Genomic DNA, 27,899 nt, shown 5'->3' on the forward strand with positions numbered 1-27,899 from the left:
ATCTGTGCAACTATTAAAGACATTGTCAGCTGCTAACAATCGTGACAAAAGTGTAGGTACTTTTCAGTTGAACTGCAGGCTGTGTTTAGACAGAGCAGATGGGAGAAAAGTATGGAAACAATTTAAAAATCTAAATAGTACAGTATAGTACCATTTTCCCCAGTATTGTTAACACTTAGGGTCATTTGTGCATGTTATATCCAGGTTAATTTTCCTTTTTTATACTAAATAATGTTAAAAAAAAGCAACTTTTTTATGATTTATGGCATTGTAATGGGATCATCGTACACAAAAGACATGTATGAGTTCTTGCAGCTTCTTGCCATGGTTGTGTTGTTTCCATAGAGCAACCCTATTCAATTAGCGGCCCGCAGGCCACATGCGGCCCGAAAGCAACCCTTGAGTGGCCCTAAAGCAACTGCCGAGTGATTGGGACTTGGGTCCGAGAAAAACAGAAAAACATCTTTCAGTAATACTGACAAGTTCTTACAAAAATTCCAACATTATTGCAAACATTGAATGCAACACTTACCATAACCTAGCAACTAACCCACAATGCATTGTGTTGAGGAGTCGCGTTTGAAAAGTTAACATTAGCAGTTCTATACAGGCGAAAATGGCAGCATGTCTTTTTCTATCCTGAAACGACAAATCGGCGAGGAAAACCGTCGGTTTAATCCTGCGTGGACTGACAAGTATTTATTTATTTACCACCAAGTCCGAACGCCAAACCAATGTGTTTACTCTGCAACGAGTGCGTTGCAGCGCTGAAAGATTATCATGTCTGAAGACACCACGTTGGAAAAACATGCCGCGTTTCGGACAAACTTTCCCGAGGGATGTCATGAGAGAGCGGCTATAATTCAGAGTTTGACTGCATCTTACAACCGGAGCTGTACTACAATGAAGCGGACCTGAACAGCTCAGGAAAGGACCACGAAAAAGAGGCCGTTCACAGACTCAGAAACTGTGAAGGACTGCATGTTGGCTGTCGTGGATGAAGTTTTAACGGACGATAAAGACAAGTGTGACATCTGCTATCAAACAGGTCTGACACGTCAAACATTCTCGCCACAGATGTCTTCGAGACATGGTAAGTGAAACAAAGCAGCGTGCTGTAGCAGACACTAAAGGTAGTTTTATGTATTTATGTGACTATTTTCTGGTCACTTATTAGAAGTTTAATATTTAAGAAAGACATTTTGTTTTGACAGTTATTTCACTTAGTTGCACTTTATTATGCACTTTGATGTCAGCTTTATTTCGTTTCAAAGGGACAGTAACTATCACTGTGCCTACTGTTTATTTTTTTGATTATATGCACTGAAGATGTGACTGTCTCAGATGAGACCAAATATGGACAGGGACAAACTCTGTTTTTTGTTATTTCAAAAGAAGAAAAATGTCTCAAGTTCTGAAAAGTTACTGTTAAGCAAGTTACTTTTTAATGCACTTTGAGATGTGACCAAAACAAAAGATGGTGTTTCTAATCTGCACTTAGTTTTTATGTTCATATGCACCTTAACCTGTGCTTATATTTACCTATCAAAAGGTGTTGAAGTTGTGTGTTTGAAATGTAAAATTTAAAGAAGCAGTATTTCAGTACAGGTTTAGTTTAAGTACTGCTCTTCTATTGTGTTTATGTCCTTTTGGATGTGGCAATACGTTTATAAACATCCAGTGTGTTTGTTATCTGATCCGTTTGTGTTTATTTTAAATGTTTAACTTTGCTCACTGTCTGCTAAAAACATCCTGCCCAGCTCATGTTCTTAGTCTGAAAATCCGGCCCGAGTCAATTTTTAATTGAATAGCCCTGCCATAGAGGTTCAGGATTTTATATGGCAGTAAAAAATGAGTCAAAAAAACGCCCGGAAGCTGTTTTGGGTTCAGAGGGCTCAATAATTCAACAATAATTACTCTATTACGGTGTGGAACTGCTAGAATAAAAACACTTCCAAACAGAAAACATTACTGTCATGGTGGAATATACTCACATCGATGATCATGCGGACAGTGGGGAGGGTAGCAGCCAGGTTCTGTGGGTGTGGCGGCCTCACTGTCACAGGAATGACACCCGCATAGAGGCAGCCATAGAAGGCAGCTATCAGGTCAATACCTGCACAGGGAGGACACGGGTAGGAGGAGCTTTGTAAACTAAAATACTACAAACACACTCAATTTTAAAAGTGAGAAAAAAGCAAGACATCCACCTCTAATAATATGGGGTGTTTGTATCTGTGTGCTCACCTGGGGGATAAAGCAGCACCACGTTGTCTCCTGTGTTGAGGCCTCCTCTCTCCATTAAGGTCGCTGTGATTTTCTCTGCTCTCTTGTGTAGCTGAGCGCAGGTGGCTGTGCACACTGCTACCCCCTAGAGCAGAAACAGTGGAAGTACAGCTGAACTCACACCACAAAATGGACCACCATTACCAGTATTAACGTGGTACCATTATTAAGGTAAAAGAAAGAGTTATGCATTATTTGTGTCAGCGTGTCTTGATTCTAATTAATCCATGTGTCTTTGTGAGTCTGCGTTTGATTTACCTTTGCATTGAGCAGCACATACAGAACATGGTCGGGGTCGGTTTGGGCTCTAAACTGCAGAGCTTCGGACAAGAACTGGTGCTGAAAAGTCACAAAAGAGAATGTGTCACTACTTAAACATCAAAGGTGGAATTAATTACACAGTTTAATGTTTTGCTGCACAATTAAAAATTACTGTATGCAAATAATAGACAGATATAAACACTTCAAAGCTGGCTAGCAAACAGTCAGATATCAGCCAACCAACCGACTGCTAAAAATAGACACTTCTGTCAGTGACAGATCGGTTGATTTCAAACAGACCGATACAGAGAACAGGAAACATTTAAAGAGCGTCAAAGATATTCTGTGACGCTTTTGACACTCACAAGCACACAATATGAGCTCAGGAGTGTCCAGAGAATGTTTTTATGGCCAAGTGAAGGGTCATGCTGAGACCATCTGCACCTGGTAGGAGGCGAATTGGAGCCGCTGTCAAAAACTAACAAGCCATGTGTCATGGCGATTTTGAACAGCTTTGAAAAAGAAGTTTCTGCTGCACATTACTGCCTCAGAGTGCCATTTCCTAAATAAGTAGTTTCCAAGGTAACAAGTAAACAGTTTAAATGAATCACTGGGTTCTTGATCTGTGGTGTCAAAAAGCTGAGTGACCAGTCAGCACACTGGACAGAACAGGACAGGACGTGAAAACAAAGTTCCATTACAGGTAGAAGCCAAGTGAACATTAGGCAGAACGTTTAAAAAAAAATAAAAAATACACAAATAAAGTTAACGCCACCGTGGTCTTCAGACATACAAACATATTCAGCAGTGTCACGTTGCCGGGCGGATTAAAATCACTTGTCGGAGCCATCCTTTGTGCCACCCACTCTCAGTCAGACAACACGTTGTGCTCTGGTCAACAATGAATCAGGAATCGCATCATGCAGACCAGCTGCCCTGAACCACGCATCAAGCCATGCTACACGTGGGAGCGTCACAGCGAACACAGCGAGCAGAGGTGCACACGAAAACTCTCCTAATTAACTCTTTTTGTGTTTGTAACGAGCTATAATGCATCTCAGTTCATAAGCATGTGCTGTTCTGCAGTCACAGATACAAGGAGACTGATTATAATGCACTGATTTGTACTTGCACAAGAAACTTCCACTCACTTAGAGTAGATGAATGTCATTTAATTTACTGCTGACCTTTTGCCTTGGCAAAGCTAACAGGCTGCTGGCCAACTCCCATCTTAAAATGTGATGTGAGAGTCTATTAAATACGACACTTTAAATGTAGACGGGTCAATATATAATTGAGGGACTTTTGAAGTCCATGGGATATATCTTGAATACATTTTTATTAAAAGTACAAAAAACTCATGTTTTTATATTCATTATGATCATGTCTTTACAAATTCCAGAATTATTTATTATGGAAACAATCACTTATTAATAAAAAATGACTGGATATCCTTAAATCTCAACTAAATAACTGTCCAGATTTAATAACAACCACCTTCTAATTAGATAAACAATTATAAAATGAGCTTATTCAAAACTTGTTTTGATTGGGTTCTTTTTATCAAGTTGAGATAATCATGACAGATATTTTTTTGGCAATATATCAAATTTTACATGGAAAATAACAAATTGTATCTGTGTCTGAGAAATCACTTTCAACTAAGTTCCCCATTACAAAAACACCTCTCAAGGAAGTGTGTTAATTCCAGATCACATGACCTGCTCCACATGATGTCATTTCCTCCTGAAGAAAAGACTGGCCAGACTCCAAGGCTTTCTGAGTTATTTAATATAAAGTAGTGTGTGAGTCAAGTGTGGATTTATGGCATGTCAACAGGTTTACTACAGTATCTTTAGAAATAACTTTCAATTTGAAATTTTACTCAAATCTATATATAATATTTAGAAGAATCTTTCTGTAAAAATGCCATGTGGTGTTTGGTTATAGGCAGCCATGTGGCTTTTAGGCCTGAAAACAGCAAAAATGTCAATTATGATACCTGTCAATTATAATACAAAAAGTCCCGCAATTATATATTGACCCAAAACTTCATTTCTAATTTATTCCAGTGTTTTAGTTTAAGTGTGTGGACCCCTGCTGGCTAAGGAGGCGGCCTGGACAGTCACGTTGTTGGGCCAAGCTGTTCGCTGGTGGCCGTCAGACGCTCACGGCTGCGAAAGCACACGTGACTGACAGAAGCAGCATAAGCAAGGACGGGTGGGGGCCAGACTAGAGCCTTACCATCATGGTGGGCCACATACAGAGCTAAAGCCCAACCCAAGCAAAGTAAAGGCAGAACAAGAGGTTTAGGAGAAAACATCAGCATCCATTTTCCCTGACAGATACAGGGTTATCTTCATCAACAAAAACACATTCAGAGCATTCACAGTTTATCTTTTAGTTTCACTTGATCTGCTGTGTATCTGATATGATGTACTGACTTGAAACTTATGATTTTCTCTGAATGAATGAATGTTCTAATTACTGTCTCAATAAAGTGACTTGTTGTTTTCTTCATAAAATGTAAACGATAGTTTCAAATAACGGTAAATAAAGGCCATTTGTCAAAATAATTAATGATAAGTATTTGTCATGTTTGTTAACCCAACCAAACTGAAGCTTGAAATTATTATATATATATATATTTGAATTCACAATTCCCCATGTTTCATTTAAAAATTTGCCCCAAAAAATCTGAGCTTCACTGTACAACCAGGAATCCATTAGATTCTCAACTGTGACAAAAGGCCACATGACAAAAATTCAGAAACATTTTGGCTGAACTGCAGAATGTGTTTACACAGAGCAGAAAGGACATTTATGCAAATATGGAAGGAAATTAAAACGTGACTAGTAAAATATCTATAGTATGTAGAGTCACCATTTTTTCAAGTATTGGTACCACCCTTGGGTCAGGTCTATTTTTTCCTGTGAAATAGTTAATCAAGGAAATTAAACTTTTTTTTCTTTTCTTAAGATTTAGAAATTGTGTCATACTGCATTGAAGACATTTTTGAGTTCTGTCTAGCTCTGGTTGTGCTGTTTCAACAGAGGTTCCAGAGTTTTATATTGCAGTAAAAAATGAGCACACAGTGAGTAAAAATGTGACAGGAGCAAAAAATTTAAGAGTTTAAGAGGGTCGAGGTTGAGACTGCTAAGAATAACAACAGTATAAAGACTAAAACTATATTTTTTCTGACTGTCTAGGTGTTAATGATGTCTCATCACAGACATAGATTGTGTTAAAGATTAACAATTGAAAGCCTTAAAAATAAAACAATTTAAATAGCCCCTCATAGAGAATGGTCCATTTTCCCGACATCATGCTGAAAGATGCTATATCCATTATTAAGAGTCAGACAATAGCTAAGTTTGGTCAAAGTATGTTTGGGTCTGTGTGGCAGTACCTTGCGAATGAGATCCTGGTCTTCCACCACACCCAGCTCTCTGCCGGTTGCCTGGGCAATCCGTTTTCCTGCCACCAGGTTGCCGACCAGCATCGAAGCTGGACCAACGTCCACTGAGCAGATAAGAATGACAGTCATGTTTACAGTGACAGATGATTTTATATAGTATAAAGGTCTGAACAGACGCTGTCTAAGACGACCTACCTGGCTGCTTCTGCCGGGGCTTGGGCATGTTTGTAACACAGGTGTGAGGGCACATGAGGATGTTGCAGGGATGCAGGTTTCCCTCCAGAAAGTTCTGCTTGGTTTCACAGATGTGGATTCCTCCGAGTGGCGTCTTTGGGAGGGTGTTGGCTGGGACGAGTGCGAGGCAGTACAGGCCGACCTGGTGGATGCTGTCGATGGCCTGCAGAGGAAAAACAGAATGAGCACAGTACATCATACTCCCTCATAAATAAAGGCTGTGTGTATGTACATAAGTTTGTGAACCTCCATGAAGACATTTTAATGTCATCCATCCTGATTCTGACATCCATGGAGCACTTTCAAACACAACTAAAGACATAAAAAGGAGAAGTATGATTTACCTGCAGTACTCGACTCATCCACTGGAAGCTGTCTTCTTCACTGGCGTCAGGCCTTTGCTCTGCCACAATCACTATCCTCTCATCATAAAACACTGTCACCGAGAACACAGCAATCCTGCATAGATGACAACAGGAGAGTGAACACAAACACACTCCAGACACAAAAGGAATTTTTTAAATTACAGGTGACGTACTGGAACAAGTTTTCGTAGTTACCAATAAAATATTTCTACTGGAATGGGTACATTTATTGTTGGAATTTTCCTTCTCAGTGTGCATCTCTGTACTCTTATGAGGGGACATTGTGAACACACAGAGCAGTGAATCTTCACACTGTCTCACAGGGACCAGACAGTATCTCACCTCCCTCTGTAAACTGTTTTGACAGGCTCCACTGCCAGTGCGGTGGCCACCAGGTCGTCAGCATTATGGCGTCGGCTGCTAACCATCAGGAGCCCCTCGATCTTCCCCACAACAAACACCAGACTCCCCTGTACAGAAAAGACATTTAATTCAGCAAACAAATGCAAGTAGAACCACTTCTGTTTGACAAATACTGTACAGTGGAAACATGTTAGATTTAGAGTCTTGAACTAATCATGTTTGAGTTTCAGTTTTGTCAGAAAAAGCTACCAAATCTATGCTAAAAATGTAGATATTGTTAATTTAAAACTACTTTATCTTGCATGTCACATTAATAATTACCTAAAATAGAACATTTGCAAAGAACAAATTCTGTGAAAAACAATAAACTCTCCTTGGTCAACCAACTGTCACATCGGGAATTTCAGACTTTTCAGCTGAACTGTGCTGCAAGCTGTGCTTACACAAAGCACATAAGCTATATATGGTAAAATGTCTTTAATATTTAGAGGCTGCATTTTTTTCTTCCAGGTTCTTTTATTTTTGTAAAATAATCCAAAAAGACGCCTTGACTTATTATAATGCACAAAAGCCATTTTGGAGTTCTCTTTATGTTTAGCCGTGCTTGTGCTGTTTCTGTGAAGGTGCAGGACTTTATATTGTAGTGAAAAATGAGCCAACACAGAAAAAAGTAAAAACGCGTCAGGAGCAAAAAACACCCAAAAACTGTCCGGTGTTCAGACAATTAAACATCAAATACTGATTTGAGGTTTCTCTGTTTACTGCACTTTGCAAACCTGACTTTACTTCTAGTACCTCAGCCATTCAGGCAGCATTCTAACTAGTGTTACTGTGACTGTGTCCCTTACCGGTCCCACAAATCCGAGCAAACCGGTCCGACTGAAAGGAATTTCTCCAATGGGAGCTCCAGCTTGGTTCACAGGTATAACCTACAAATAAGCAGAGAGATCAGAGAGATTGGATTCAAATACATGCAGTAGAGTAAAATTCACTCTGACACTGGATTCCAAAGATCTGCCAAAACAACTGCTATCTACAAGAAACAAAAAAAGCATTGTTAGGAGATTACATTTACATGAATGAGCGAATACAATGCAATTATGTGGCTCCATCTAGTGGATTCCCACCCACCCATCTGTAAATTCCTCTCATGTTATGCAAGGTTGAGGAAAGCTAGAGCCGATCCAGGCACACATCAACAACATACAGAGGTGGCATGTAATGTGCAAATTGGTGCTAATTGTATGTGTTGTTTCATACCAATAATTTGACCACATTATGTGTTAGACTCTGCTCAACTGTTTTAGAAGAAAATACTGAGGCAAAGCTGTGATTAGCACACCAGCAACACCAAACATGGGTGTCTGACAGACCTCAAACGTGTTTTTGGTGACCCCCGGCAGGCCGTAGTACATTGTTCCTCCAGCTCGGGAGTTGATCACAATCTCTCCAATCTCATCGGTCTTGCACAGCTGAGGAGGCCCGTCTGGTTTCACGATGCACATCAACGCTGAAACACACCAACAGGTCACCACATTAACAACACGCGCATTTAAGTTTCTGAATTCTGATAAGGATGATGAAGAAAGAATGGATGGTAAAATGAGGCAGCTGCTGCAGTACGACACTGCCAGTTAAAACAAACTACGGTAGCTAACCTCCAGGCATGATGTGGCCCACATCCTGCACAGTGAGAGCAGAGTTCTTGTCTTCTGTGTTCACCCTGATCACCCCATGACTGAGACCGCCCATGGACAGGATGGCCCTGGCTGGTAGTGGAGCTCCTCGTGCTCCAGGTCTGCAGAGAAGGTAAAAATTATGAAAGTCTAGTTATTATGTATTCTAGATCGTACACTGTATTATTTATGAGCCATACTACACACCTTTAATGTACATTTTATATTTAAAATGTTGGATTTATTGTGTTATAAATTAAGTGTGCCTGGGTTTTTGTTAGATTTAATGTAATTTTATTCCTGTTCCTACAGAGAAACTTTTACCTAAAGTGAAAACAGAAGTGATACTGTGAGAAGGTAACATACTGTTGTGGTCTGCTGATGCACAAAATAAAGTCTCAGCATGTCAGTGCAGCGGTTTCAACTTTTTTCAAGGAGTGTCTTCAAACTGAGCATGACAGAAAATGATTGGTGGCTTTCGGGAAACTGCACCTTATTTAACATAATGCTTGCAACACTGATTTACCCTCTAAGGAGTGAAAATGTTTTAGGTTAATCTTTTATCTGTGTACTGTTGAGCAAGAGCAGAAGTCATGCCAACTGGTGTCAAAACCATAAGTCTATATGTTTATCTTTCTGTTACATTCATTTGGTCTGCCTGACAATCTTCCTTTTCTAGTTGGGTAATCGTTACTGCAAGAAACGCTAATTTTAAAGATTATGTGTTGGGCATTTTAAGCCTTTATTTGTCAGTTGATAGGAAAAGTGGACAATAAAGTAGCGCAGCAGCAAGGAATCAGACCTGGAAGGGCATATGCACCTACAGTACTGAGTACACATATTAACCACTTGGCTATTGGGTCACCATAGAAACACAGAATTCAAGGGTTATTACAGGGGGTATCACCTGCAAATTACACGTGTTTTGAAATATGAAAGTGTCTCTTTCCAGGACATGTGAGAATGTAACTGTGGTACCTGCGAATGGCCACAGTCAGAGCCTCAGGAGAGGTGGCACAAGGACAAATGACCTCAGGCTTCAGACCATGAGACTGGAACACATTCAGGAAGGCGTCACACGACGACACGGACCCTGACAACAAACAATGGATGAAAACATTAACAAAACATTACAGAAATACTGTAGTTGAAACACACAACTGAAGATTCTTTAATGACCGTATAGTGTTTGTGGAGGGGAATGAGTGACTCACATGGGTTGGCTCCATCAGCCACTATTAGCATACGGATAGAGGACAAGTTGGTGTCCTTCTGGTCCTTGTGGGCCATCATGGCCCAGTGGAGGTCACGGCACTTCACCAAGGCCACACGTGCTACAAGAGGGTAAGAGGAACATGTTATATATAGCACAGTCACGTATCGTTTGTTTCATCCCTTGAGCATATGTTTTAGTTTGCTATAGTGACCTTGTGTTAAGACATTTTGTAATATTATTCAACTTGTTAGAGGCCACAATCATTTTTACTTGATCTGTATTCAGTATATATAGATAAACTTAAATTGAGCAAACAAATTGAAAACTATACAACTATGGAATGTGAAAGTAAGATTGGACATTTGGCTGCACCTTTGTGAATGTGGACCCTCTGCACCCAGGACATGGGACAGGCTTTCATGACAGCATATGGCACGGTAATGGTGTGAATTCTGTTCATGACACTCTGCAAGGGAAAAAATACACATTGTCAATGTCACACTGTGCGTCACAGCAAAGTCCTGAAGGGCACAGAGTTTCATCTGTTCTCACCGTCAAGACGCCGTGCCACAAGCCCATATCCTTCTTGCAGTCCAACACATTGACTAGAGTTTCACCTAAGACGGAAAACACATAAGATGTTTAAATTATGATCTTTGGCAAATCCTCTCTAAGTTTGTGATGCAGTATGTTTGTGATTGTTTTTCTCTTGTAGCAGAGCTCAAGAGCAATTACAGTTAAATTTGTAAATTTAGTTTTTAATGCTTCAGCATCTCATTCTGACACAAAAAGTAAGAGCAGAAGAAGTAAGTGATGAATATGCTGCATAAAGGGCTGAGCTCTGACCTTCACAGTAGTTACAGGCTTGCGTCAGGGCTTGACAGTGGGTCAGCATGGAGATCTTGGACACAGCGACTCCCATCACTGTTCCCTCCTTACTCGCTTTGTACTTTAGTGGGAAAGAACAGAGCACAGAATTTAGAAACAAAACCAAAACAATGATCATTAATATATTTCAGACAGAAATACACAGCACATGGCTAAAAGAGGCATTTCAAACATTTTCCTAAAACAAAGAAAGGCATAAAAATAAGACCTGTAATATTTCATAATTCAAAATAACAGGATACAAACAGCAATAAATCTTTGAATAGCCTAACAGTTAAAAAAATTAAAATACATGCATAATAAAAACCATTGAAGTTGGACTATGAAGAGGTTTTACACTGACCATTAGATAGAATTCCTCAGATTTGTGGCAGCAATGGAGAAAGCTAAGTGCTACAGCTATTTATATATTATCAGTAAAAATCAATTAAAATTCATCTGACAACCAAATCAGAAATGCATTAATCTATGAACCTCGATGTAGGCGGTGTCTGTGTTGGCAGTGGGGATGTGAGGCTGCCAGTCTTTGGATGGTTTGGTCAGGTACTTGGTATCTGTCACTACCCATCTCATCCTTGGCCATCCTGGAGAACAAAAAGCACAATTTAGCTGACAGCAAGAATAAAGGAAGCGTGTTTGACTGGACTAATTAAAAGGTGTACTAAATCGACAGTTTTCACATTACAACCTCCAGGTTTAAAGGCCAAAGCTGAACAGTCAATACTAGACCAGCAGAGTGACTATGAGGCTCCTCATCCACCTCTAAACATCGTATTCCATATTTCTTTTAATGAGCCCGTCTAACGGCCACCTAAGAGACTCAGACAGGCACCGTTTAATCTTGCCTACCTTTGAACTGGATGATCTCTCCATTTGGTGTCTTGGGCAGCCCTTTGAGACACACCTCACTGGTCAGCGCCAAACTCACACCACAGCTGCCCAATAGGAAGCCAAGCTGCTGGCTGCCTGCATCCTAATGAAGAGACACAAGGGTCAGGAGAGCAACAGGGAGAGGCTTGTGTACAAAACTGTGACAATTAAAAAACATACATACACTCTATCAATAGCTATCAATAAATCGATCATCATGTAAACCAGGGGTGTTAAACATGCAGCCCGTAAATGACTTTGTAAAGTGTAAAACTTACAGAGAAGACATTAACTGCAAATTGTATATTTGTAAAACTATAAATTTAAAATAATTTCTAGACCATGACAAGTTGTTTTGATCATAAAGTAAAATACTATATTGTTCTTTTGTTATTTTGAGTCTCGTTTTTGTAAGATTTTGTCTTGTTTTTGTCTTGTGTTTGTCTGACTTTTGTCATTTGTCTCATGTTTTTGTCCTTTTGTTTCTTGTTTTTGTTGTTTTGTGTTTCCTTTTTGTCTCGCTTGTGTTTTTTGTCTTATTTTTGTCATTTTGCGTTTCGCTTTATTCATTGATTTGTGCATCATTTTTGTCGTTTTCAGATTTTTTTTGTCTCACTTGTGCTGTTTGTCTACTTTTGTCGCACTTTTTGTCATTTTGTGTTTCATTTTTGTAATATTTTGTCTTCTTTTTGTTTTTTGTCTTTTGTCCTTTTGATCATAAAGTAAAATACTGTATCATTCAGTTCCAGACATCTGTGACTAAATGTTTTGTTCCTTTGTAGACACTCTGTGATCTGTAAGTTGTAATGTGTAAATGATGAACTGAGGTATAATGTTGTTGAAACTGAAGTTATTTTCCAGAAGAAATTTCAGGTAGTTCATAATGTTTTGTAAAAAGTTACTTCCTTAAATGTGAACATTTTCAGAATGTGTGCTTTTGCACTGAAACAAAGGGAAAAAAATGTACTTATAGGTTATTATGCTGTGATTTTACTGGTAGGGCCCATTTGGGATCAAATTGGGTTGAATGTGGCCCCTGAACTAGAATGAGCCTAACACCCCTGATGTAAACAAATTTGTTTCAACGGCCATGGGAGCAATAAGCCATTAAGCTCTAAATGTCATATACGCAGTGAAAAATATAATTCAATTCAATTCAATTTTATTTATATAGCGCCAACTACAAGTCAAATTGTCTCAAGATGCTTTACAGAACCCATATGCCTGAACCCCAGAGCAAGCCCCAAACAGTGACATGCTTGGAACTGAGTGTTTTTTATGGAATGATTAATAAAACAGTTGCTCAACTATATATAAAAAAAGCTTCTAAAAAGCATGTGTAGGTTTGTTTGCATAATTATACTCAATCTGATCTTTCATTTTACCACAAACGGGCATCGTTACCTGTCGTGACAGCGGCACCTCAATGGGCACAGGGATGACCTCAGCTAACAGACAGCCATAAAAAGCCACCCAGAACATGCCTGGGTCACTGTTTGGATACACCAATGCCACCTGAGAAGCACAGAAATGTATTTTAATGTCAGGTTCCTTTACATTTTACATACCAAGACACGACTGGCTGACAAACTCTTACCCGATCTCCAGGTTGTAGGACAGGGTCAGTCTTAGTGCCCAGTTTATTCAGCAGCGTATAGGCAAGCTTCAGACTGCGACTCCATAGTTTGCCTGTTGGGGGAAAAAAAAGTCAACAATTTCTTTCCAAATGTCCTGGTACAATGTATTGTTATTGTATAACCGTTCCAGGATTGTTCAACTGTACAACCCACTGAAGCTCCATACTTTACTGTAGGTGTTACTCTGCTCAGGTCAACAAGTATTTATGCATTTGATTCAGCTCATAGACAAGAAATACATCTCATATAATAATACTGAATACCCATTTCTGGGCTTCAGAAACTAAAAAAGTTTACTTGTTTAACTTGCTGAACCTCAAGCAGTTTCTGTGTGTTTTTTTCCGCTCCTGTCACATTTTCATTTGTCACAAAGCAGCTCTCAGTGCAGTTGGGGTTAGAGTGCAGGGCCACCCTTGGAGCAGTCTGGGTTCAGGGCTTTGCTCAAGGGCACAAGAGTGACAGCTTGGCAACACTGGGGCTTGAACTCGCAACTTTTTGATCAGTAACTCAAAGCCTCAACTACCAGACCACCACTCATTCTCTTTACTCCCCGTGGGCTCATTTTTCACTGCAGTATGAAGTCCTGTACCTCTGTGGGAACAGACATAAAAATGGCTAGAAGTATACAGAACTTAAAAATGTCTTCTGTGCCGTCTGATGGACATAGTGTCATAAACCCTGAAAAAATAAAAAAGCTTGAATTTAATTGATTTGTTTTACCAAAATTTAACTGACCTGAAATCAACATGTGCAACATTTTTTCCAGTTGCCCATAGGTGTTACCAATACTGCAAAAAAAAAATAATTTCTTAAATGGTGACTCATACTTGTCTTCTATCTGCTCTGTTCCAGTACAGCCTTTAGTTCAGCCAAAAACAGCTGAGTCACTAATGGCTTCATGGTTGCACTGAGGAGCTTTTTTGCTTTTTACAGTATCTGCTTAAAGGGAATGGCTTACTTCTGGTAAATGATTAAATGAAACATGTAGAAAAAATGGGATTTTGATGAAATACTGCAATTTGAAGCTTAGGTTTATCTATCTGTCAAAGATTATTAGTTCAAGGACCATCTGTACGTTGAAAATCCCACGATTCTCTCTGTTTTTAAAGATTGTGGTTCTGATAAATGATGCAATTTTGGTGATTTCTGTAAAGATAACATGCCTTTCAAACCTGCCGGCAGGTTAACATCTACACAAACATTCTTATGAGTCTCCGTATTGCTCACCGTATGTGAGTGTGTAGAGAGGTTTGCCAGTGATGTCCAGAGCAGTGAGGGCAGGACTCTTGGCCTGGGTGGCCCCCCAGCGGGCGAGGGCAGCTTGCAGGGCAGGAGGCCAGTTACTGACCACTCCGAGGGGCTCCCCCTTCACCGGGATGATTTGCCGTCCCTCAGGCTTCGGTGTGTTGGGGTCTGGCTGGGGAACTGGACATGAAAAGAGGCACAGATGAGTAGGGTCAATATAGAATTGCAGGACTTTTTGTAACATAGTTGACAGGTATCATAGTTGACATTTTTGCTATTTTTTAGGCGTAAAATCAACATGGCCGCCTATAACCAAACACCACATGGCATTTTTACAGAAAGATTCTTCTAAATATTATATATACAGTTAAGTAAAATTGAAATTGAAAGTTATTTGTAAAGATATTGTAGTAAATCTATTGACATGCCATAAATCCACATTTAACTCACACACTACTTTATATTAAATAACTCAGAAAGCCTTGGAGTCTTGCCAGCCTTTTCTTCAGGAGGAAATGACATCATGTGGAGCAGGTCATGTGATCTGGAATTAACACACTTCCTTGAGAGCTGTTTTTGTAATGGGGAACTTAGTGGAAAGTGATTTCTCAGATACAGACAAAATTTGCTATTTTCCATATAAAAATTGATATATTACCAAAAAATACATTTCTGTCATGATTATATCAACTTAATAAAAAGAACACAATCAAAACAATTTTTGAATAAGCTTATTTTATTATTGTTCAGTTAATTAGAAGGTGGTTGTTATTAAATTGGGATGGTTATTTAGTTGACATTTTAGTGATATCCAGTCATTTTTTTATTAATAAGTGATTGTCTCCATAATAAATAATTATGGAATTTGTAAAGACATGATCATTATGAACATAAAAAACACTAGTATTTATACTTTTAATAAAAACGTATGCAAGATATATCCCGTGGACTTCAAAGGTCCCTCAATTATATATTGACCCAATAGATGGTGGGAATATGTTATGAATACGGATGTAAACCTGCAATAACAGTGTCAGCGACATAATTCACATATTACAAGTATTTAAAAGAACTGAATGCACCAAGAGGATATCCAGGCGACATTATAGGGATTTGTGAAAGTCAAGCATTATAAATATGCTTTGTGAGTAGATAAACATTATGTGTCTCACCTTCTACAATTTCCTCAGAGTCATCCAGGAAGAATTCGCTGAGTGGTGGCCTTTTGGGCCGTTTGAGTGTGTTCAACAGCTGCTGGATCTTCGTGGACACCCTGCTGTTGACAGGCACGCCTGGACAAACACCAAGAACAGCCACCTTTTACAAACATATGCAAACAAACCAAACACGCGCACACCCACACATGCAATTCTATTCTAACACAAATCTCTACTTCATCACACGCTCTCACACAGGCCTACGCACTAGCACAGTCAGGATCAGAGTCAGCAGCAGGAAGGATTCGAAAGGGAAATTTGTAATTGAAGAGACACAGATTGGACAATTTTTAGGAAAATCAATTAAAGGAAGTTTTCTACTTCTAAACCTATGACACGAGACAAACATGAAGACAGGTAGACACCAGGCTGGAAAGCAAGCTGATTGGGCTGCTGAAGCAACCCTCCCCTTCCCCAGGTTTGATGTATATTACCTTTTCTTTTTCCTTTTTTTAAATGAAAGGCAAGACAGGGACAGGATTAATGGACCCAAAAGAAAGAACACAAAATATCTGTCATTAGCAGCATTCACCACAGTGAGATGAGGATGATGTTGAAGGTGATTTAGGATGAACATGGGTAGATCGCTTATTGATTTGAAGACATTCCATCAGCTATGTCACTGCAACGCTGGGAATCAGATGAAATATTTCACTCAATTGGCATGATTAGAACATGTGAAGGGTTGAGCCTCCCAATCTGAAGAAAGAACCAGATGATAGTATCCCAAGTACCACACATTTGAGGAATAGGTTATTTAGATTCTTCTTCCCACTTCAACAGAACTTTACACACTCACATACATTTATAGCATCAACACACAGATGTATAAATCCTGGGTTTTGTGAGTGTACCGTCAGCAGTATCCAGCATGCTGGAGCGGCTCTGTCCTCGGCTCATGCCTCTGACTGCTGGAGGAAGGTCCACCCTGGATCCTCTCTCCTGTGGAGTGGAGGATGTCACATCTGGGGGGACACTGTTTTCTGTAGGAGGAGACAAAATGACAATCATAAAGGACAAAAATACTAGAATATATTGACAAACACAGGAGCTCCCTTGCAGTTAGGTTTACCTATGCGTGTGTGCGCCAGTACGTCGGCTAACACGGAGGCAGCAGGCTGCAGTTGGGGCTGTGGCTGGGTCTTGGGCTCTCCATGGGAGAGTGTGGAGGAAGCAGATGAGGACGTGGAAGAGCTTTGGACGGAGCGGTTGATCCAGTAATCGGGGCTCTGCAGGTTCTGGGCGAGGACTGCACTGAGAGCTGCCTTTCTACGCAGTGAGCCTTCATCCTCTGATGCAGAAGATGTGTCTGAAAGCAGGACAGAACTTGGTCTTCTGGTCCTGATACAATCTTTATTTCCATTTTACATGATTTAGACCCAAACAATATATTTCTGATTTTGAACTGCATTTGGCAATAACTTATTACCTTACTCCAGGCCATTTCAGTTATGTGGACATTCACTGGTGCTATAATATATTAACTTGCATGTCCCGTAATCATCACTAACCACCTGTCCACTGAGAGCGTGAAATTAAACTAACCTGGAGGTGTGCAGGTATCTATCGGAGACTGGACAAATGCTGAGCGCCTCTTGGTTGGCATGGGCAGTGCCATCTTCTCCTCTTTGTGTTTTGCCAGTGCTGCCTGCACAGCTTCTGTGTGGATATCTACACAAACAATAAGCACAGTGCGACAGATCAGAAAATAGAATGAAAAGTAAACTGATATGCTGCTAATTTGTTTGTTCATTTAAGGCGCTGTATGGTTTGTTTAACAGTGTTTTATGTATGTATAGAAAGCTGCATACCTGATCTGTAGCGGTCATCCCTGGCCCCTCCGCTGCGGTGTGCACGATGGTGTTTGGAGGCTGAAGAGGTGGAGGGGCCCGGGGCCTCAGGACTCGGGCTGGGGTCAGCACTGTGGCTCGGGGAAAGCTGTACATCTGGCAGAGACAAATCCACATCTACAGAACAGAGGCAAGCATGGGAAGAGTCAACACAAACATATTAATGAAAAATAAACACGAGCCCACTCCTACTTTACATAATGCCATTACAGCAACATGTAGGCATAAATATTATATGATTCTCTGAGAAGCTCTCTAAATTTAGCCTCACTACCGAGGCTCCAAATATGAAGTGAAATAAGGGCATGTACTTGACTGATGCAACTTATACTGTTAACAGAGTACATGAAACTAGGTTACATTCAAGCAAATATATTTTTAGTCAATTGTCTTCTCTTCCCAGAGGGCCTGGGCAACAGAATCTCTGTGGAGATGATGGCTTTGTGGGAGAACGGGACCTGAGGAGATAGAGGCAGGAGCACAAGGTCACCTTTGGGGCTTTCCAGCTTCCCAGTGCCTGCTTTGACATTCAAGACAAGCTGCCCACAAGACAATAAAAAGCAGAACTCAATAACAACAATGGGATTTTGTTCCCAAGTATCAGGCCTCTGAATCCCTATGAAGTCCTGCGACTCTATGGAAAGAGCACAACCATGGCTAGAAGTAGAGAGAACTCAAAAATACCTTTTGTGCAGTATGAGATGCTTATAGTGCAATAAATAAAACAGAAGTAGAATTACTTTATTTTATTTAGAAAATTAAAATCTGGAAACAATATGTATAATGTTTTTACTCTACATACTATAAGCATATTATTACTAACATTTTTAACTTGTTCTCCATATTTGTCTCTTCTCAGTTTTTCTGCGGAGTGCAGAATTTTTGGCTTATTTTTTTAAGAATCTGGGTAAACAAATGGTTTATTTTTTAACAGTTTTTAAGAATGGCATATAGAATAAATTTATTTCAATTAAAGATTACAATTTTTAGCTTAGACTTGATTAATTTTCTCTTATGATTAGTTCAATAACCATCTGTAAGTTGAAAACCAATTGTTCTGTTTTCTTTCTAGCTGTGAAAAATGGTATAGTTTTTTTCATTTTTTTAAAAGACGAGAGGCCTTTTAAACCCACAGGCACATTTTGGGGTTCAGAGGAAATCACTCAAATGAGACCTAGTCCCTTTCAATTCCATTTCTGTGCAATCATTTATCGTGACTAATCCGGTAGCGCATGCTAAAACAGGCCAAAGTTAAACTAGCAGGAAAGAGTTTAGTACTGCTCTTCTCAAATTAGCTTACAGTGACACTTAAAGAAGGATTTTTTCGACATAGTGCAATTTTTCCTGAGGAAACACCACACCCTTATGCGAGGCGGCTGACCGAGAGAAACCAGAGAGATGAGCTCGCCAGTGAGCACAGTGGTGACTCAAATGGTAATATAGAGAAACTCTGGTATTTCCCTGTCTCTGTGACTTCCTTTATTCAACACTAACAAATGACACTGTTGTTTAGGTATTTTGGGGATTTGTTAGAGTAATGCAGTTATTACAGGAGTTGCTTAATGAGGCTGTATGTGTGGATATATGGAATTCCTATTTTGGCCACTAGAGTGCCACAGAAAGCCAGAAATTCTCTTGGATAACTTGAACAAAGAGAACTGCACTCAAGCTCAACAGTCAGTCAGTAAAGCCACTTTTTATGGAGTTAAAAAAAACTTCACATAACCACACAAGCAAAACAGTTTTTTTCAGTGTAATTCTCTTTACAGTTCAGACATAATGATCAGCTGAAAAACTTCCAGCAAACTGAATTCTTGACTTGATGAGTTCTTCTGATGCAATTATTTCAAGTTTTTGAATCTCCATGTGAGCGACAACAATAATGCTGACAGAGGAGATGAAAATTATGCAGACAAGGAAGAAGTTGGATATAGAAGGGAGGTGAGGCAATGCAAAGAGCAGAAGAAGAAGAAGAACTGGTCTTACTTGGCAAATGGGGGATGTAGGAGGCCAGCAGCTTGGCTCTCTTCTTCTCATAGCCCTTCTGTGTGATGTCACCTAGGAGAGAGAGGACAGCAACACCACACCGTTATGTTAGTCATAATTACCACACAAACACCAGATCCCCGTGCACACAAATAAACCAGATAAATTACACACAACACTCCTCTGACACACACACAGCTTCTGCTTTAGTTAATACATATGCAGCGCTTGAGTCATAATAATAATCCTCTTTAAACCAAATCTACTGAAGTCCACATGTTGACGGCTAAGTCTATTTACAACAAAACGAAGAGATAACCCCATTGTTTGGCCCTACATTAGCCCCGGTGAACAAACACGATTAGTACACGAGAAACTCCTCCTGGCCAAGAAACCCAAATATGATTCCAGCGACTAGCAGATAACTGCGCTAGCCGGAGAACAATGACAAAACTGAAGGCCACTGGGAACAGTTGGGATAGTAAGCAGAGGAAGCCATGTGAGCCTGTTTCACATGGGACTCAACCATTTATCTCCTCCAGCACCCCCTCCACCATCACCCTTTTCCCACTGTACGCTCAGCACCACCCCTTCCTCATTCGGCCTTGGACTGGCAGGACTCCCACTGCTACCAGAGTTTGCTAGAGAGCGACAGAAGCATGGCAAAGTCCACTAAACTCGGACCCCAAAACACACAGTCTGCTTGTGCAGCAAACATGTATGAAAGACACACCCTACCCAACATAAACGCACTCCCCTTGTACACACAAACAATTCCAATGCTGCATTCTCCCACACTCTCACAGATATTCCCCCTCTCCTGTGTCCAGTGATAACACTTTATGCTATGTCAAGTGCAATGCGCCAAAGGGCTGCTTAGCCTCAATCCCTCGACACCTCCTCCACACTGACCAGTGACAACAAGGAGACCTTCGTCCAGCCTACTGAGAGGAGGAGGAAATGCCGAGGAGCAAATTTAAAAAGAGCAAAAACAGCGGTTGAAGTTAGTGAAAACGGGCGATAAACACAAGGTGAGAGCCAGCAGCGGAAGCAAAAGGGAACGTAGTCTAGTGTGTGCATGAAACAACAATGGAATGAAAATAAGGGAGACAGAGAGAACCAAAACAGGCAGATTGGAGGGAGGTGGGCTGGATAAGCCGGCACTGGGTGGGGAGTCCCATGTGTGACTAAGATACTGTGTGTGGTGTCTTAAAGCTTTCTCACACTCCGGTCACTATCCACTTGAGTGTGGGATTTGCCTGGATAAACAACAGAATCAGAAAGGAAGTTTCCCTTAGGACTGAGCATGCAGATTGCCAGGACGGGTTGAATTTAAGTTATGCAGACTTTTTTTGTGTGATCCTTCCCATGCAGAAAACTCTTGAGGTTTCACAACATTTAAATTATGAGAAACAGGGGAGGAGGGAGGAACATTTGCAGAACCAGCAAAACAAAGTCAGACACATTCAGAGTGGAAGGGAGTGAGTGATTGAGTGCTGAGTGCTTTGTCATTCTCTGAGTAAAAAGCTCAAATGGGGTTGCCAACAACCAGCCCTGAGTTCATGCTTGGGTACACACACTCGCCAGGATGAAACACTCAGCAGCAAATGCATGTTCTAGTCTCCTTTTCTTTGTTTCTCCATCTCTTAGACATGCTACAGTCTTGTTTAGATAGAGGAAAACACTCACAGAGAGACATGCAAGCACAGCAATCAGCAGCAAATTGATTGGAGTGGACTGGAGCGTCATTGTTGTTGGAGACGGGCCGATGCCAAGCCCAGTCCTGGTGCCCAAGTGGTGCCGGGAGGGAGGAAGGGGGAGATGGAAAGATGGAGGGGTGGCGGTCATTAACACAGACAGAAGAGTCAGTGTTGGTGTTGGGCATAACAACAGGCACGGACTGGCACGACCACACTGGCTCTGGGGCTGGCAGTGGGCAGAAAGACACTGAGGAGCTCTGGGGTTGAAAGACCGACTGTGACAGCTGCTTCAAAACAGAGGAAAAGCTGTGCGTTTTAAGAGCAAGAATGTGGTGTTTTGAGTGCGAGCATGTGCAAAACAGTACAGTAACTGTGTGTGTGTGTGTGTGTGTGTGTGTGTGTGTGTGTGTGTGTGTGTGTGTGTGTGTGTGTGTGTGTAATCTGAGGTCAGGGGACAGGATATGAGCATTACCCCACCCTGTGTGTGCGCTGCCAAAATCATCTCAGTGTGTCTGTCTAGAGAAGGAGGAATGTGCTGATTGGAAAACACCGCACTAGTAGAGAGGGCCAACTGGCCAGGAGGACTCAGTCATGGGCCAAAAAGTCCCCTGAGGTGCAGGAAGCTAATGTATCTGTGTGTATGCGTGTGTGCGTGCGTGTGTGTGCGTGTGTGTGTACACAGCTGGTGCAGGTTAAAGGGTGCTACAGTACACAGAGGAATGAATGCTGAGGGAGCAGAGTGGCATGTTAAGCCTCCTCTGTGAGATGTGTGTCAGTATGTCAAACCAGGACTGTGTGTTTTTGTCCTTAGATATGCCGAACGTACTTAAAATGCTATGATCAAGGCACAGTTAGAGCTGTAACAACTGGCTGTTCTGTTTCATTAATCTTCAACATCAGCATTGTTACAAGGAAATATTAAACTTTTGCACCATAAATACAAGACATGCCATGTTTTTCTGCATATATACTTCTTGCACTGTACTCGTACTTTCAATATTTGTCTACCTCAGTAAATACGTATGAGTAGATGTGGGTGCCAGGTGCATTTGAATGAGGGTATGCTGTAAACAGGTTAACCACAGCACTAAAAAAAAATGCTTGAATTTCATTGCACTGATAACATATTTCACACTACAAATGACAAAGCCTTTGAATACGTTTGATTATTGATTAACAGACCGAGTACTGATTTTAAGAAAAATAGTCAAAATTTCCTGATTCCAGCTTCTTAAATGTGAATATATGCTCATTTCTTTACTCCACTATGACAGTAAACTTAAAACCTCTGGGCTATAGGACATCATCCTCGGTTTAGGGCAACACTGACGGACATTTTTCACAATTTCTGACATTTCATAGACCAAACAAGTAACTCATTAATAGTAAAAATAATCAACACTATTATAACACTATTTGATAATGGAAATAAGCAGTAGCTGCAGCCCTAGCTGGGCTAAACCGAGTATGAATCTCTGTAATAAAGCAATCGACGTAATCCTTCTCCTTGTCATCCAGGCCCAACGCTGTTAACTTCTCAGAGCTCATTTATGACAAGATGGGCGTGACCCTCTCACTCTTCCTTTAAACTGCTGCTGTAGACCTCTGACCTCAGGACAAGTCGTACAGAGGAATGATCCTCTCTGAGCTGACAGTGCTGGGTCACAGAGAGGATAAAGACACAAACTGCATTCCCAGTTACACCAATAATACCAGCGAGTTAAAACCCATTCTGACATTAAGGGTTTTGCAGTTGAAGTTGTGCATTCCAGCATTACTGACCACTTTGGCTTTAATCTGCACTGGCATCCTCTGCTATGATCCAGCACATTAGAGGCTTTTGTGTTTGTGCAGCTCAATATGCTTTATCTGTCTGCTGTGCATCCGTCCATACACGGCATCAGCGCTGAAGCCATCAAATATAGAATTCAAATCGTCACGTTGTTTCGTAATTTTAAGCTACAGTGGATATGATGTGTGCACCAAATAAATCCAGACTTTTTCCAGCTGCTGAAAAGGTGAAAACAGTCAAGTAGTGTATCTCTAATGATGTCTAGTGTGGAAGTCTAGTCTAGTGCCCTTCATTCATCTCTGCAATCAGAGTAAAACAATGAAAAGTGAACATTAGCGAGGGTTTCCCTGGCTGAAAGTGGGCCTTTGGGGGTAATTATGTACCTCAGTAGCATCATCAAACTGTGCAGAGTGAAGGCTAATGAGTCTGTGCTATCTAATTCGACAGAAATGTATGTATTTTTTGATTATTTCTGACCATTTCATAGACAGAAATGTGTATTATACTCTGCTAAAGAACACCCAAATAACAAAAATGTTTTTTAAAAAAAAGAACTATCAATACTTGTAATGTCTTTGCAATTGTCTTTGCAAGAAAATTCCAGATAAGATAGATTTCATACAGGTTTAGCCAATCCAAGAAAAACACAATCAGGAGCTGTTCTGATGCCAAAGCATAGCACCAGAGTATTCATGTCTTCATATTTGTTTCAGTGGGATTTTCCAAGCAGTTGAAATGGAGACTCATCTGACTATCTGTAGCTGATACACTTAAAACTTTGTTTCTTGGGTTACTATCAACAATAGACTATGTGGCTTTGTCAAACAAACCGTAAGAGGAACACTAATACCACAACAAGGGTGACTAAATGATGAGTAATCAACAGTGGTATGAGAGCAGCACACAGCCAGACCGTTGGAAGGAAGGCTGAGGTTACAGGAGTACACTGTGTGGGGGAAATATACCAGTAACACACAAATGAATAGGGATGAATCCTCACTAGAAACATATAAAACTTCATGCAAGCCTCCTCGTTTAGCAGTGGGTGAAATATTACTGGAAGCAGTATCCACAAACGGCACCTTTTGTTCGACTTTTCTTTCAAACTAAAGCAAATTCAGCGTTTCCTCGACTTTTTTATCCTCAATCTGCTGCCAATTTTTGTACTACGACGTTCTTTACTGATATTAGCTGAGTTGTAAAAAACTGAGAGGCTTAGCGAGGCACTTGTTCCTGCCAAAGTTTTCCATCTGTCTTGTAGTCATAGCACATTTTCTCAAATGAAAAAACACCAAAGTTGAACTTGCGCAAAAGCCCTCAAAGATTAGCTAATAACTGATGGTCACAGACAGACAGAAGAGAGTGAGAGAGAACACAGAAACAACCAGTTCAACATCCGCAGAGTGAAGTAGAGTGCAGAAGGTTTAGATTTGTGTTGTGTGTATGTTTGGGGCACTGAAGGGTTTAAGAATCAGCTGATTAGTCCTCCAGCACTCACATGATCACGTTAAATGAACAAAAGGCACTGAGTCAGTTGTTTGTTTGTTTTTTACTTCTCTGTTCAGGATGTTGCAACTGGAGCTGTCATAATCGTGGCATTTTAGCTGACAAATAATTGCAATTAACCTATTTAACTGTCTTTTAAATTTCATTTTATGTCTTTATTAGTTTTAGATTAGTGGCATCATCACCTTTGACTGCCTCCTCAGACTACTCTAATTTGGCTTCAAATGAAAATGTGTCCTTGATGTTGATGTTAATAGAGGCTCTCTGACATGTAATCAATTGAATATTAAAAGTTGAGTGCCTTGAGATAAACGGTTGATGTAGCAGAAGTAGGGAGAAACAAACAGTAAAAATGCTGTAGAAACAGCGATTAAAACAATTCTTTGTTAGCGTCATCCTGCTGTCTTGACACCGCTGAATGAAAATGATGATCACAAGTGAGGAAATGAGTGCAGCCAGTTAAAATAACTGCAATCTAGCGATAATGTAATAATTGTGACAGGATTAGTTTCAACGATTCAGTGTCATCTCATCAAATATGTTTTATGTAGGTGCTCAGTTGTGGGTCGCCCACTCAACTGGTTGAGTGGGTGACCCATAAACAGGGGCTGTAGTACCCAACGCAGCTGCCTGGGTTTAATTCCAGCTCATGGCCCTTTGCTGTAGGTCTTCCCCCCAATTCTTCTCCCTACTTTCCTGTCTGCCTGTCAAATAAAGCCAACAAAATGCCAAAAAAATGCATATATATGTTTTTATGTAATTTTACAAACAGGATTGGAAAACAGGAAACTGCAAACAGAATGCATTAACACTACGTACAGTATGTATAGTGTGTACGTATCTAGTGTCTTACAATGTATTAAGACCCTTCCCTACTTATGCATTTAGCCCCCAACTGAGAGAGCGCTGTAATTACAGCAGGCAGATTAGCAAGCGACATGATCGTCACCCACAACTTCCTCTTGCCTGTATGGGTTTCTCACCCTTCATGCACACAGAAACCTACACGTGACAAGTTTCTTGCAGACTCACACCTGTACATAAACAAACATTGTGACCATGATTAACTATCTAGATGGCACAGGTAGCTGTATAAAACATCCCTTTCACACTGTGAAAATCATCCAGTGTTTCATTTAGGCTCAACCTAATCTGTAATCTGAGATTACATCTAACCTAACAGATTATATCTCTCCGTCTGGACATTTGCGTGGACTTGTTAAAAGCACAAATGACAAAAACGCCTGAACAGAGGCTAGCATCCAACCCTACAGTGTTGGACATGCTTGTAGCACAGCAAAGTAATAGCGGGGCCTCTAGCTTGTGATACTGGTTCCATCTGTACAAAGGTGTCTTTGTTTATCAGTGGTTTACAGTCTGTGGCGAATGCGATGCTAACATACAACACTACTACTACCGTACATCACAAGAAATAGATGCAAACACAAAAACAAAAAGCTATTCTGCAAAGGGTCTTGGTGAGCAAGTGACAGGGACAAGAAGCACAGCATAACCACCAAGAAAAGCCCCCACACAAACAGGCCCAGTATGCACATTTACATGTAAATACACATAAACACAGGGGCTGAGAGAGGAGGAACTAACGTCACCCACAAGATCTTATTTATAGAGACTCTGAGCAGAAACACAAAAACAATGGACAGACTGTGCTGAGAACATGGGTAAATAGCAGTTGGCAGGAAATGCAAATGAATGAGTGTGACACCAAGGCCTTTTAATGGCACCTGGTCATTAGTCAAAGCAGATCTAAGAATCTTACTTTCATATCACATGCTCAAAAAAAGGAAGCAGTTAGACGAGAAAAACAGTCTAATAGAATGAGATTCATCTCATTGTTCATTTAATACTGTCGACTAGAGCTGACACAACTAGTCAATTACACGTCATCAGAAGAACTGGGTTTTCATTTAATTTCAAGAAATTGTCAAACATCACTTTGCCCAGGTTATAAAGCAGTAATGATTTAGTGCTTTTCATTGATCAGAGTAATGGCAAATTAAATATCAATAATATAATATTGGCCTGTCAGATTTTTGTAATCAATTCCCGATAATATAACTTATTTTCAAAATTCACTACTATGGCTCTGATGCAGCTGCCTCTGTCTATCTGTAGTCACCAGTCACCCACAGCACTACCTGACTGGTATCATGACTAATAATCTTACTTTATACTGGAATGCACTTTGGCTCATTGTCTGTTACTTTAAATTTGCTATACAAATACCATTGGCTTGACTCAATACTGGGTATCAGCCTCCTTGATAAGTGGTTTCGGGATTTACCTGAAAAAACACGTCAACCTTAGGCTTTATGAACTTGCAATGGACATTTTCTTTTACAATTTAGACATAGATTATAGAGCAAACAATTAAAAGATCAAGACATTTATGTCAAATAATAGTTTGATTACTACTTGTAATTACAATACTTTCTAGATATTTTATCTCATCCTCATTTTTTTCTATTTAGCACTTGTGAAACATGAATGTATATAATAAGCCTTATGGTACTTTTTTTTAATAGTTTTGATTTTATATGAAGTCGGTAAAGGAATTGAAGCTGAAGAGTTGCCAGAAACTGAATAAGCATCCACACACTTAGGACTGTTTAGATTTAGAAGTTTGCATGTGATTTTTTCTCATTGTATCAGCAGTCGAATCACAACTTTTAGGTCTCAGCACCAATCAGTTCTCACTCGGGGTATTTTGCTCATATCTGGATAGTGACTCAAACATTTGGACGTACACCTCCCTCCTTCAGGACTAATATTTTCCACTCCAAAAGCAGGACTGCAATTCCTCTGGGATCCAGTGAGCCCATGTGGGGGTTTTCAGGCAGGCAGGGAGGATGAAGTGATCTCTGGATGGCTGGAGAAATCTGCCGGCCAGCTGACAAAAGCGCTGGGGGAGTGTAATGTCTCCTGACAGAATCTCCATTGGAGATTAGATCCGGTTTTCTTTTGCGGAACCAGCAGGCCTTGACAGCTAACTGCCCTGTTCAATCAGGATTGAGTTGAGATGCTCAAAATATGGTTAGATATCGTTTATCCTTGTTATCCTCTATAAGATTCTTCTGCACAAGACTCCAGTGATGAATGATAGATGAAATAAGGACTAATTTTCCAGTTTATTAGTTAAAACTGAGGCAAAGGTAATGCACTCTAATGCAAAATACCTTAATAGGACTGCCTAATTAAACTACATGTATAAACAAAATAAGATAAAAGATGTCTAACTAAAGCCTTGCTGCATGCAGATAGGGGAAATATGATTAATTCTATCAAGAAAACTAAAACTAATGCAATATTTACTTTCAAAACTCCATAAAAACTCATTTCAAAGGAATGTTTGGGATACGATTTGGGG

General features: G+C 40.3%; 1 protein-coding gene across 3 annotated transcripts in view; it reads right to left on the reverse strand.

Moving 5' to 3' along the window:
• The window catches only part of dip2ba (disco-interacting protein 2 homolog Ba), a 58,028-nt gene that overhangs the window by 12,758 nt on the left and 17,371 nt on the right, over positions 1–27,899 (reverse strand). For 2 of the 3 annotated variants that reach the window (XM_023267826.3, XM_055012909.1), the window contains exons 2-27: positions 19,514–19,585; positions 17,489–17,644; positions 17,223–17,348; positions 16,750–16,986; positions 16,532–16,660; positions 15,633–15,752; positions 14,443–14,640; positions 13,176–13,267; positions 12,983–13,093; positions 11,558–11,681; positions 11,183–11,292; positions 10,667–10,769; positions 10,373–10,437; positions 10,193–10,286; positions 9,819–9,938; positions 9,583–9,697; positions 8,587–8,726; positions 8,302–8,438; positions 7,777–7,857; positions 6,908–7,035; positions 6,545–6,659; positions 6,162–6,363; positions 5,958–6,070; positions 2,545–2,625; positions 2,248–2,371; positions 1,995–2,116 (exon numbers count right to left, since the gene is read on the reverse strand). In XM_023267826.3, the coding sequence (XP_023123594.1) occupies positions 1,995–2,116; positions 2,248–2,371; positions 2,545–2,625; positions 5,958–6,070; positions 6,162–6,363; positions 6,545–6,659; positions 6,908–7,035; positions 7,777–7,857; positions 8,302–8,438; positions 8,587–8,726; positions 9,583–9,697; positions 9,819–9,938; positions 10,193–10,286; positions 10,373–10,437; positions 10,667–10,769; positions 11,183–11,292; positions 11,558–11,681; positions 12,983–13,093; positions 13,176–13,267; positions 14,443–14,640; positions 15,633–15,752; positions 16,532–16,660; positions 16,750–16,986; positions 17,223–17,348; positions 17,489–17,644; positions 19,514–19,585 (3,215 nt within the window). Of the gene's footprint in view, positions 1–1,994; positions 2,117–2,247; positions 2,372–2,544; positions 2,626–4,764; positions 4,816–5,957; positions 6,071–6,161; positions 6,364–6,544; positions 6,660–6,907; positions 7,036–7,776; positions 7,858–8,301; positions 8,439–8,586; positions 8,727–9,582; positions 9,698–9,818; positions 9,939–10,192; positions 10,287–10,372; positions 10,438–10,666; positions 10,770–11,182; positions 11,293–11,557; positions 11,682–12,982; positions 13,094–13,175; positions 13,268–14,442; positions 14,641–15,632; positions 15,753–16,531; positions 16,661–16,749; positions 16,987–17,222; positions 17,349–17,488; positions 17,645–19,513; positions 19,586–27,899 lie in introns of those variants that run through there. The other variant, XM_055012910.1, reaches the window with a different exon arrangement.

Source organism: Amphiprion ocellaris, chromosome 8, assembly GCF_022539595.1.
Source record: "Amphiprion ocellaris isolate individual 3 ecotype Okinawa chromosome 8, ASM2253959v1, whole genome shotgun sequence".
Lineage (NCBI taxonomy): Eukaryota > Metazoa > Chordata > Actinopteri > Pomacentridae > Amphiprion > Amphiprion ocellaris.